The sequence below is a fragment of the Colius striatus genome, chromosome 7, assembly GCF_028858725.1.
Source record: "Colius striatus isolate bColStr4 chromosome 7, bColStr4.1.hap1, whole genome shotgun sequence".
NCBI classification, from domain to species: Eukaryota; Metazoa; Chordata; class Aves; order Coliiformes; family Coliidae; genus Colius; species Colius striatus.
In genome coordinates, this window is record NC_084765.1 from 28,143,860 (window position 1) to 28,156,750 (window position 12,891).

The 12,891-nt window shown below is 42.3% G+C and overlaps 1 protein-coding gene across 1 annotated transcript; it reads left to right on the forward strand.

Moving 5' to 3' along the window:
* The first annotated feature begins 2,207 nt into the window (after positions 1-2,207).
* On the forward strand, positions 2,208-5,440 carry FBXL22 (F-box and leucine rich repeat protein 22). Its single transcript, XM_010207214.2, has 2 exons — positions 2,208-2,542; positions 5,081-5,440. Exons 1-2 carry the CDS (start codon positions 2,208-2,210, stop codon positions 5,424-5,426), a joined length of 681 nt encoding a protein of 226 aa, XP_010205516.2. The 3' UTR covers positions 5,427-5,440.
* The last annotated feature ends 7,451 nt before the right edge of the window (positions 5,441-12,891 follow it).

A 12,891-nucleotide genomic window follows, 5' to 3' on the forward strand; every position in this document is an offset into this window, starting at 1 on the left:
GTCAGAAGTTTCTCCAACAATGTTTCATTACTGATGGTGTCTTTGTCTTACTGATGAGGTAATCAGCACCTTGAAATTGGATTCCAGCGTGCTTTAGGATATCCTCAAGTACTGTAGTGCCATAGTTGTAATTGTTTACCATTAAAATCTATGTATACTTTTCAGTGAGGATTACTGACTGTGCTCATCTTGTGTGTTTCTGGAGCATTTCCACGTTGAATGTGAATTATATCTCATTCACACGGTGTGTTTATGAAAAATGTGCCATTAAAGTGTCTCCTTTCCTTAGAAAATGAAACTCTTCTTGTCCTTGTGCAGGCTTGTGGAATGTGTAAGTCCTCTGAACACAGATGGCTGTTTTACCCTATTCTGGGAAAACAAAAATAAACCAAATTGCAGTGCTACCACTGTTTAACACCTCTACCAAAGCTTAGTGGGTACACCCAAAGAGGACTTGTCCTTCAATGTTAAAGGGCCTTGTCACCCAACGGCTGTGAATTGTTATGTCAGGTTGTGGTGTGTGGCCCTGCTATGGTATGAGTCCATCCTCACCAGGGCAACCTTGTCAGTCAAGTCTGTTGGAGTGTTTTGGTAAATCATATTCCTGAGTCTATTAACAACTCTGAGAACGTCTCAGCTATTTAAACCTGCTTAAAAATGAAGGTAAGTTCTGAAAAGGACAAAGAGAGTGAGAGTTTGAAACTGCAAGTCCAAGAAGGAGGAGCGGCAGCTGCTGGCACACCACCTTGAAGTTTCTGTTTTCCAGGGAGTGGCTTACCTGATGTGAAATCATCTACTCTTCTTCTCCTTGCTGTGGCTTCAGAAAGTCCTTATACCACTGGCTGTAGGCTGTTTCTGAGTGTGGGTAGGAAGCAGAATCTCCTCCTCATTTCAAGGAAAATACCAAGTGACAAAAGACATGAAACCCAAAAGACTGGCAATTTGTAAGCACAGCTTACCATATATAGTAGAAAATTACTAACTCTGAGGAACAGCTCCACTATTGCCATTTTTTTGAGGCCTTGTGTGTAGGCATACACATCACTCAACCACAGAGAAGCTAAAATAATTGTTGCAGCTGCACATGGAATGTCAGATCTTGTTTTTCAGAGTGAGTGGAGTTGCATATCAAACTGTATTCTTAGGGTAAGAAGGAAAAGATGATCTTTGGTACCACTCAATCCTGTCATAGATTGAAACAAACCCCATTAAAGCGCACAGGCACATCTCCCAGCTCCGACAAATGTGCAAGTCACTTGAAAAATTCCTCAGTGCTGTTGTGCTGTTAGTATCTTGTGATTAGCTGAATGCACTTTGCCGGACAGAGGACAGGCATAAGCTCACTACCTTAATCTCAAGCACTTTTATTTCACAAAGATACTTCTAGGACATTAAATTTTAACCTGCCCTTTGCTGTAGCTTCATTTGTTTTGTAGGAGAGTTTTTTCTGCTACAGTTTCTCATGACTGGAGAACAATCACTTTTACTCCTCAAACCAATGCTCTCTATTCTTTTCCCACCAAAACTTCCAAATCTACAGTAACGGAACCAAACCTGTGCAACCTGAAACACCACACGAAAACTGGCAGAGATGGAGTAAAGCACATGCCTGCCCATGAGTTTGAGGCTTGCAGACTGTCATTTAAAGCACACAGGGAATTTTTCAAATCACTTTGCAGGCTCTTAATGAAAGTTCTTTACCCAGTATTACAGTCCTTGGACATGAAGCAAAAGTGCAACCTTAGAAAAAAACAGCTAATAAATAAAGGCTAAAATTGTTGTACACCGCAGAACAAACTTCCCTTCAGAAAGTTAAATCCTCCAAGCCTGAGCTACCCCTTGCAGCTGTAGCTACGCCACTTCCCCAGCTCCCAGTTCAGTAACTCGACACATGAACTTCGCTAAACTTAGGAGTACCTACAAGGGAAAAACCCCCACCTTTTAAGGAAGCATTTCGTGCAAGTCAAGTGCTGCTGTTCTACATGCCCATTCCATTCCTGCGTAGAAACAGAACAAGAGTTCTGTGCACGCATGTTTCTTTTCGCTTTCCCTGTGTGTAGCTCCTGTACCAGCTGTTTGCCAAAAATAAACTTCATTCCACAACCATATATGTGCAACAGCCTTCTGGTGATTGTGAGCCCCCTCCTGCACTGCTGTTACTCCACAAAGCCAGGAGGCTGTCTTCTCTCTACCAGCTCTGACAGGCTATGCATATCACCCAGCTGAATCGGGAATGCCTTCTACATCTATTTTCTTTTCTGGACAAAAACAGTAGGAAAAGTTTAGCAAAAACATGTCACAAGTTGCTAGAAGTGTTTCAGGATCCTTTACTGTGGTCTTTGTTGAACTTTCATTCTCCAGTGGAACTAAAGAAGGATAATTTTCTCCTGGGACCTGCTTTAAAATACTTATCCATCTGCTGGTATTCGGAGAGAGTCAAGGTCTGTAACATTGAGGACTGGATGAAAAACAATTTCCAGAAAGACCTCTGTAACAGGCATGAAAACACTGTCAATGATTTTTTACTAGAAGTTTGCAACAGGTACGTTCTTTGAGTGTGTAACTCTGCCTCTACTATAAAGGTTAACTGCCTTGAATGAGAGAATCTGGAGCTCTCTCTACTCCATACCTCCTACCTGAAATGGAGCATTGAGTACGTGAGTGCTTAGTCTTTGTGGTTTTAATATAGTGTTAAGTTGGTTTTACGGTGATATGGTGTATGTAATTCATATGGACTTTCCTAAGCCAATTTTTTCCTTTTCTTTATTTTTTTTAAAGTAATTGCTATCTGCAGGTGCAGCAGTGCCTGCCAAATTGCTGCTGAACTGAAACCTACCATGCAGGCAGTACCAAGCACTGGCCTGGGGGAGGGTGGGCCTAGAGTAAAGTCACGATTTCAGGTAGTGAATACACCTCCTCACATACCCAAGTTCCTTAAACAACATTGCTAAGCACCAAATTGGTTTCAGTCAGAGAAATTATTGCTTTTTAACAGATGTTTAGCTTTTCTTCTACTGTAGCTTACACAAAGCTAAGCAGTGCCACTATGGAGAAGCAGCTCTGGGTGTACACCATTTTTTTTAACTGCTTTACTGCTCCAAAGCAGCTCGAAAACAGGGTAGAGCCAGTCCTCCTGCTTCAGTAACACCAGGGCTGGCTCTGGTTCTAGGTGAGAGCTGCAAGGAGCACCCCAGTGTCTGTGCTGAAGTGCTCACCTCTGTGCCACAGCCAGCCCTTGGCTCGGTGTCACCACACTGAGGGCAAAAGGTCCGTTTCACTGAATCGTTGTTGGGAAGTAACAAAAAACTCACTGAATTCCAGAGTACTGTCAGGACACAGCCTCATGGTGAGAACCGGCAACAGGGCAATCTCAAACAAGGGCTGAAGTGTAGGTTCAAAACAGAATGTGAAGCTGCAGGCACAAAATTTCAGACTTAACTGTTCTAGAACTGACAGAAATTTTGGATTAATTAGCAAAGTATCAATAGGAAGCACATCTGTGGCCTCCAAAGGCATGTGTAGAAGGAAGTATTCTCTCTTTGGCACAGGAACATCTACGACAAGGCCACACTTAACTGTTTCCTTTACTTGCCATCACAAATTAGGATTCAGAAAGAGGACAGAAGCCCACAGCTCTGCAGAAACCGTAAATATTTAAGGGCCTTTCTCCTCTGCAGAATCCATAACCCCAAAGTGGCTGCTGGTCAAAATTCAAAGCAAAGCCTTCCCAAGACAAGTTCCTGTCTTTTTTTGTAGCAACCCATTGACAGCATTTCCATCCAAACACAATTCCTAGCATTCTGTGCAAAGAAATATGCAAATTAAACAAATATCCATCTTTTGTCCCTGAGCTTGGGAGTACTTTTATTCTGTTGATGAAGCTACAAGAGATGGGAGGCTAGAGCCTTTTTTGACCTTGCCTGCTTTAAAACACTATTTTTTCTAACTGCTCATAAGTGTGAAGGAAAGGAGATTAAAAAAAACAAAACAACACAACCCATGCAGCTGCAATGGTCTCTCTTACTTCTGCTCAATAGGTGATGTTAAGCAATAACGGGACAAAAGAACATGCTGCAGTGCTGGTGCCGTCTTTGCCCCTGCTGCTGTTAGACTCCTAAAACCCTGATACATACTAAGCACAAATCCTCATCTGGACATCTCACAGTTCAGGGTGGGGGTGCTAATAGTTCTGTCCAAAGGTGTCACAGGATCAACACTGGCATTGCTGTAATAATTTTTCACTGCAACCACAGAGCCAACAGTCCTGTGCCTAGAAACATGGCTAAATCAGTGGCTAGGCTGAACTGCTCCCTGGAGAGGTGTAAGCCAGAAACCACGCACTGTAGTACAAAAGGCCGGGCAGGCTGGCACTTGAGGGACCTTGACAATGTGCGTGGTCAGCACAACAGCTACTACTAACTGCCCTGCTCCAGTTTTCTGTACAAGGGCAGTTAGTGTAAGTCATCAACACTCTGCCTCAGAACAGGCCTTTTCTGTACTTGTCCAGGTCAAGTCAAGCAACAAAAAGCTTTTTAAATTTGCTGCATGGTTTAACAGTGGAGTTCTTACCAGTTGCAGTGACTTTGAGAGTTGTGTGGGGATCAAACATCAACACAGCTAGGAACCGAAAACACACCTATTAATCCCGGTAAAACCCAAAAGTGGGAGTGTCTTACTTGCCCGTGCTCAGCATACCTGTACAGTTGTATCCTCACTCAATTATCATCAAATTCATTCTGACTTAAATCTCATCTCTACCGGGTCTTCAGCACCATACACCTCCCTAAGAAAAAACAATGCAGCTGCCCCTTAAATAGGCACCCACGTCGCCTCTGCACTCTGCCCACTGAGCTAGAGATGTTGCCACCCACAGAAAAAGCAAGCGAGGTAAGTTCTGTGATTAGTAAAGCTGAGCATTAATATCTACATCTGCCCCCACCTACTCCTGCATTCCTGCCCCTCCTGACGGAAGAGGAGGTATTTTTCTAACTTTCACATTTGTTCTTGACCACACTGTAGCTTCTCCAAGCTCTGTCATTTCTTTTTCCGCTCATCTCACCTGTAACAATCATGTTTGCAGATGTCCAAACCTGCTCTCTCTGACCCTCTCTGGATGTGGCCACGTTACAGACGATTGTATCTCACTGCTTCTCAAGAACTGCCCAAATCTCAAGACACTCAAACTGGAAAACTGTGTGCGGATCACAGACCAGACCCTGGAAGCAGTGACCCTCTATGGGGGATCACTGCAGACGCTCCACGTGGATTTCTGCCGCAATATAACACAAACCGGGCTACAGAGAGTCAGGGAAAAGCGTCCTTCAGTAATGCTGAGAGCAGAGAGAAGTGCTAACATGATTCCAGACCACAAGCCAGCAAAAAAGTTGATGCTTGAAAAAGCAGCAAGCAAATTGGTTCAGCTTTAAGAGAAACAAACTGTGTAATGTGTGTGATCAGTGTGGGTATTTTACTTCCACACTCCTCTGCGGTAGCATTGCTTTAATGAACTGTGGCTTCTGGTTTAAGTCCAAACAAATGGTTGCTAGGTTTTGTAAAGGCTGCCCTGGGAAAAAAAAATGCCACTAAGGCAGCCTGCAGGAAAAAACCTGTCTGCTTTCTGTGTTCCTTGAAACTGGAGAACCCTGCGTTGCTGTCATCAAATGCTAAACCTGATTAAGGCTGAGAAGTGCAATTTTGATACCCTTTTGTCACAAGTGAGTGGAATGCACCTCAGAAGAGAGAAGCAGCAGTATGTTTTATTTAGGTAAAATAATAATTCCAGTCAATTTGATGGAATTTAACAAAGTTAAACAGTGGTTTGTCAAGGTTCAGCAGTTTGATGGCCAGGGTTACCTTATTAATGGCTCCACAGAAGATACAAAGCCATACTGAGCTAGAATCAACTTAAAATGATTCACATAGACCAGAGGAAGGAAGACCCTCCTGTTGAGTCATGAGGTTCAGAGTGACATCCCCCCCCTTTACTTTCTAAACTCCTTATGGAGCCTAGGGGCAGATGGGCCCAATCTTAGTCTCAGACTTGGTCAATGGTTTACATCTAATGGAAACAATAGAGCAAGGAGGGACCCTCCCATTGAGTCAGAGGTTGAGAGCAAATCCCCCTTCCTTTCTAAACTCCTTATGCAATGGGAAAGGGCATAAGCTGCAGCAGCCAGAGCTTCAGTAGTCTTATGATTTACACAAATTTCAGGGAAAGAGTGATTAACAACTTGCAAGGAAAGGATACATCCAGAGGGTTGTGTAAGATCTTCCTAGTAAAGAGCAGGATACCTGACAACTGTCACTTCCTCAGTGATTAACACTTGTATCTGACTTGTCAGGCTTATCAAACGAGGGATGCACAGCCATGCACACAAAACATAGTTTGTCCCTTTGCAGAATGTACTTTGACAAGATACACCAAGTTATTTTTTAAAGCTGGCATTAAGGGAAGCACAAAATAAAGAAATGGTAGTTAGTTTATGGAACTAACCCACAGGAAAAGACAGTGACTTACAATCTGTGGCTCAAAATGCTAACTTGGGAACACACTACAGAACAGATCTATATAAACACCTGTTTCTCACTGCAAGGTACAAAACAAACTGCCATTTTCATCCCAGACCAAACAGCTGTCAACTTGTCTGCATGCTCCTCTGCTACATGGAACCAAAACTTTTTTAAAGTAAGGGCTGCTCTGGTGAAGTCTACAAAATTTGACACTGAAGGATGGCACAATTTTCTTTTGTTGCATAAAATTTACCTTGATACAATACACTGGGATTTGGTTGTGGTACTGAGTAGTTGGGACTGGTAACACCACATTCCAGGACGCTTTACACACTTAGGGATTTTTACCCAAGGAAATGCCATCCTTAAAGTGTCAGCTGTACTGCAAATACCTGTCTAAAGTTTAACTTTGGAGTCCATCTCAGTATAACAATATAGAAAAATCAGTGTGATCATCCAGTTTGAATTATTCAGGTTTTGGGGTTTTTTTAAAAAGCACCCAGTTTGAAGCCTCGTGCTCTACTCTGTGGCAGCATGTCCTCAAATTCTGCTTCCCCTTATTTTGTTTTGTTCAGCAATTCTGACATGATTTCAGAATTCTGACCCCTAGAGAGCACATCATAACCCTGCCCATTCTTGACTCTGCAGCTGAACTGATCTCTACTTTAATACAACCCCCTGGAGATCTCTATGCCGATGAAGAATGACAGATGGTTACATCTGGTTATTGATAAGTGACTAGAGAACCAGCTGTCAGTTCACCTTGGACATCCAACAGAAGGCTGCATACAGACCAGTTTGACAAACTGGATCCTGGGTAGTTCCACCTTGAACCACAATGAAGTCTAATGCAGTTAATAACTCATTTGAAACAAAAACCTTACACAGAGTAGGAATACTTGAGTTGTGCTTCAAATTAAAGCAAATTTAGAAATACTATCTTTTAGAAAGGCTGTCATGTCCCATAAAGTCACTATTTCGGTTCCATTATGTAACAATTAGTCAAGAATCTGTCACTACAGCAATCTCTGTGCATACTCCAATGCAAAGCTGCTCCTCATTTACGTGAGGGGCTCTGCAGCAGTTAAGAATTCCTCTCGCCGTGCTTGCTCATTTCAGAACAGCGATGACATCTGCTAGCTAAAAACTGGAACATGTATTGCTGGAATTGAAGTATCTGTAACTGGAAGACTACAAAAGGTAGCTTTTCCTCCAAGGAACAGAATTGGTGACTTCTTAGACTGCTATTTAACAAAATGTTAAACTAATTAAATTAATTATTACTGTCACAAACTTCTAACGTGATACATCATGAAAAACTATGACTGAAGTAAAGCAGACCTTTTCCCACCTCTCATGGCTTCTGAACTATAGAGACAAGTTCTGAAGTTAGGCCTCAGTTACTTAGGAATAACTAGTTTGATTTTCCAATTTCTTGCAGTATTTTTGTAATGCTATTGCTCCTTTTATTAAAGCTATGTGAAGAATATGCCTGGGGTGTCATAATGGAGAACTTGGCTCTGATGCCTCGGGTAGTCTTGAAAGAAAGACTTATTTCAACATATATTTTGTCTTTCACTCATGCTTGAACAGAAAGGAAAGAAACATGCTATCGAAATCCCACTCAAAGCCATTCTGACTGCAAGAGCAGTACTGCAGAATTTTATTTCCCGTCAGTTTCTCTTGGACAATCTCAGCAGAAATGTTTTAATGGATTATCTTCCTAGCGCTTATTCTTTCCTCTGCAGGAACTGATGAGCCAGCTATGAACTCCTGAAAACATTCTTGATGTGGTGCATCAAAAACGGCAAGAGGACATTACAGCTTTCAACATAAGCGAATACACTTATTCCTCCTTTCCATCCTGACTAATTGATACCCTTGGTGCTCTCTAATTTGGCTGCAAAACGGATCACCACAGCATTACAGAAACTCAGGTCCAATAGAGTTGAAATTCTAGAGAAATACTTCACCCAGAAGACAGTGTCACCATTGCATCTTCACAACTTAATGAAACAGCAGAATATTAGTGTCATGTCATTAACTGTTTCTAACTCCTATAATTTCAGCAGGACCTTTATGCATTGCAAAGTGTGGAACAAAACCGGAAGCACAGACAGGGTGGACTAACAGCATTCCTAAAACAGCATTTACAACTCAGAAAGGAGATTGCTGCATTGAACAAATGTACTGTGATGTGGAAACTGGGACGTTCACACAATTCTTACCTTGGGTAAACAACTGGTGAAAAACCCTCCAGTTTCCCATACTGCTGACAAGCCAAAACAAGGCTTCCATGCAGTCACCTTAGTAAGCTAAGGCCTCTCACCGCCAGCTCCCCAAGCACTCTGCCTGGGAAGATTTCTTTGTAAATGTAACACCTGAAGGATTTTCAAGTAGCTACAAGACGTGAAGGCAGTTTGCATCTGTCTACATGTTATTTATGCCTTTTTGCCAGCTTTCTATCAGGACTATTTCAGGGGAATCAAGTGCAAGTGGCAGTAGTGTGGGGTTTGGGTTTTTTTTTACTACACAGAGTTAAAAAGGGCCTTGGAACACTCTCATGCTTGGCTTCTCTGCCTATTTTTGTATAAATTTGAACACAGCTGTGTTGATACGTTTTTTCAGCATCAGTAATACATTTTCTTCCTTGGCAATCCAATTTGAAAACTTGAGCATGCAATGATTCCATTTTGCTTTGGGTATTATGTAAAGATGGAAGCATGTTAACAGCTTGCTTCAGTTCCAAGCCTTTGCGATCCACCAGAATTCTCCTGACATTCCTGAAACATTTTTGACTTGTCACAGAGTCTGTCTGTAACTCACTAAATATGGAGCAAGGAAGGCTTGTTATCCACCAATCATTTATGAAAGTACTAAAAAAAAAGGCGACATGAACATCTTTCATACGAGGAAAGGCTGCGGGAACTGGGGCTGTTTAGTCTAGAAAAGAGGAGACTGAGAGGGATCTTATTTACAAATATCTAAATGGTGGGTGTCAGGAGGTTGGGGCATCACGTTTTTTTGATGGTATCTAATGACAGGACAAGGGGTAATGGGATGACATGTTCCTGTGTGACCTGATGTAGGTTGACCTGCTTCTGCAGAGGGGTTGGACTAGATGATCTCTCAAGGTCCCTTCCAACCCTGCCATTCTATGATTCTATGAGCCAAGATGCCTGCTTGGAAGATGCATCAGGTTATCAGATGCAAGTGGCAAACAAGACTTTATTATTAGAAGTTTGTACTTTTTCCTGTACAACAGAGGAAAAGCAACATCCAGAAGACCCTTCAGATTTTTACTATGATAACATTGCTCAGCTTGGCAACAAGGTAAAAGGAAATTAAATAAAGGCCTTATTACAGTGGTATTTTTTTTGCTGTTAAACTTCATTGCCCAGTCAAAAGGCCCAGTCAAAAGGGCTAAATGACAGACCTAAACCTAACTTCCAGACCTGACCTGATCACTTGTTCACCTCTTCTGCTCAGGATCGCATTCTACTCTAAGCATGACAGGCACATTCCACCTACTGCTACATTCCAGCTCTATGAGATGAACCAACACTCCTACCACTAGCTCCAGAAAGAGTGAGGCTTCGCTCAGTTGAAGTCACTTGCCTACCTTTAGTCTGAGGGACTGGCTGTTCATCTCTCTGTTGTAGTATGCCTACCTGTTCCAAAAGGCTATCCAGCTGTCTGATAGTCTAAAAGGCTGGGCATGTATTTCCAAGATGGGAAAGAAAAAAGGTAGGAAAAAGTGATTGGAAGTAGCAGAGGTGGTAGAGATGAAATTATCTAATCCCAGGGTTTTTACAGGATAAGAAACAGAAACTGTGCACTTCAAAAAGAAACAGCCCTGTAAACCAGAGCAAGTTAGTGCTTCCTGAGAGTTCCTGGAGGTGTAAGGTTAAAGTCAGGCACTACTTACGTACAGTCAAAAATAGGCAGCAGCAAATAGAAGTCATGTTCATCAAGAGACATGGGCTCTTGGCATCTGAGCACTTTCCTACCTTATACCTACCCAGCACATTATTTCAGTGGCCAAAGCTTTTCAAGCTGCTCTTCTCTAGGTATGTTCAGAATTTATCACTTTGAAGCTTACTGTGCCTCCACATCTTATATGACTGCAATGAGCCTGATGAGACCCTGTGACAGTCCCGCTGCTGCCTCTGCCCTGCGCTGGGTGCCACCGGTGTCGCCGCTGCCATCACAGCCACGACCCCCCAGCGTCAAGCGGCCAGCAGCAAACAAGTTCCAGAGCTAGAAATGCCTCTGGCCACCCTCCTGCAGTCAACAGCCTGCTGCCCCACACCAAGCAGGGGCAGAGGTCTTCTCTTTAGATAATGCAAATAGGACCTACTTATACTACAAAAGGCAGACATACACTGGTAATACCTGTTCCTCTTTCTATATAGGAGAGGCTGGCACACATAAAACACCCTTACACTAACATCAAGACAGAGCTTTCTAAGCTGGTCTCCAACAGCAAGACATAATTGGTGCTGTACAGTCTTTACCCTTGCATGCAATTATGTATAAGAAGCATTATGCAAGAAACTTGATTCCACTCTCCCTCAGATGCCCTTGCATCAGAAAAATGTCAATCAGCAAGTTAAAAGGAATACATGCACAGTATAATTATGGTGAAAACAAATGGTAGGATAAAATAAAAATAAGTACTTGATAGTTGTAATGTTGCCATGACAGATTACTCAAAGGACAAGCACAGTCAATAAAAGTCTCAGTTAAAGCAGTCAAGCACAATCCTTTAATTAACATCACTATTTACCAAAAGCAACGTCCTCTTTCACTTTGCTGTAACTTGCCTTCAAAAATACCCTCATTATCCAAGAAGCCAACTGCATAGTCCCATACAAAATCGATTTTTAGGCACAGTTTTATTATTTTCTGTGCTTGATGGAAGCAGACAGTCTGCTTCACACACACAAATGAAGTCTAGCAGGCAACAATACAGGACTTTACATAGCAGTTTCCTCTTTTCCTTGTAACCGTATGTTTTTTATGTATTCCACCTATAAAACTGGTGAAGTTGTGAATAGTATATTCAAGATGTGAATATACTCCCTCACAACATCGTAGTGAGACACCAAAATCTCAATCCAATTTGGAACCATAATACAGAAGGAGGGAGGAAACTAAGTGTAAATGGTTTCAAAGCCTTCAGTCCCTCCTCTTCCCAAAACTGCTGAAAGCCCTCCTCTAGATGTTTCATGTGGCAGTCTGGTTCTTGATCATCACTCAAGAACCTTTTGCCTTTTTCACAACCTAACAACTAGTCCTAACCGAAAAGAACTTCACTAGATAAAACCCAGATCTGCACATTTTTGTGGTTTATCAAGTGAGCTCTTTGACCACAATGATCTGGCAGCACTCCACTGGTTCAGTCTGGGACAATCAATCCCTGCTAATGTACAACAACGACATGAGGAAGAACAATGGGACTCTCTCCCCTCTTCTCCAGACTCTGATGGAGCAATCTTGTCTCACGTGAGATGAAGTTAAAAACTGCTTTCACCAGCCCTCGGACCTCACAGCATCCTTACCAAGGGGCTGAGAGAGAATGAGGGGGACAAAAACCAGGGCAGAGCAGCAGCAACTCACCTGGAAAGAGACTCTACCCTTTTCCTCAGCCCTGGTAAATACTGCTCCTGAACACCAAGCAGCATCTGTAGCTTGATAAAAATCACGTTTTCCACAGAGACATTGGGGAATTATCTATTCTTCATCCTTTCCCTAAGACATGGAACAAAAATGTCTTTGTACAGTACGCGACTGCTTCACCAAATACAGCGTCAGCCACACTCTGCTGATCGCAGCACAGTTACAGCTGCAACGAAATGAGACCAGACACATGAAATTCTCTAACACCAAAGGCACAAAGTAAGAATGTAGGTGCAATCCACAGCCTCCAAAACTACCCTGGCACTTCCATTTTAAGTTTTTGGTACTCTGATCAGGAAGCAACTACATCAATCTGTATATTAAAAAGATGTGGATTTTCCTTTTTTACAAACAATGTGAAGGTTTCTGAGTCAAGGCAGCAGTATGTTATTACTGTCAACAACTACTGCTCTGGAGAAGAAAAATGTCTGAATGAAAATCAAGAACCAAGTTCAACATGAACTTGTACTGAAGTACAAGGAATAAATAGCAGTACACCCAAAAAAGCCAGTACCTCAAAGACATGAAGAATGCAGAGCACTGCACTACACATCAGATCTGTTGAAGACAAATGTTTTAAGATGCTTCCAGTGTCACATCCTCTATAAACAGTGTAATACTGTAATTTCCTGAGACAAAAGTAGAAAAGTATGAAGGCTGAGTAACCCAATCACAGTTCACAAATGCATACAAGCAACC

Excerpts from the sequence above, each read along its gene's own strand:
- FBXL22 (XM_010207214.2), top strand. The coding sequence starts at position 2,208 with ATGCATATCACCCAGCTGAATCGGGAATGCCTTCTACATCTATTTTCT. Across the intron at positions 2,543-5,080 it reads TTACTAGAAGTTTGCAACAG|ATGTCCAAACCTGCTCTCTC; the intron begins GTACGTTCTTTG and ends TCATGTTTGCAG.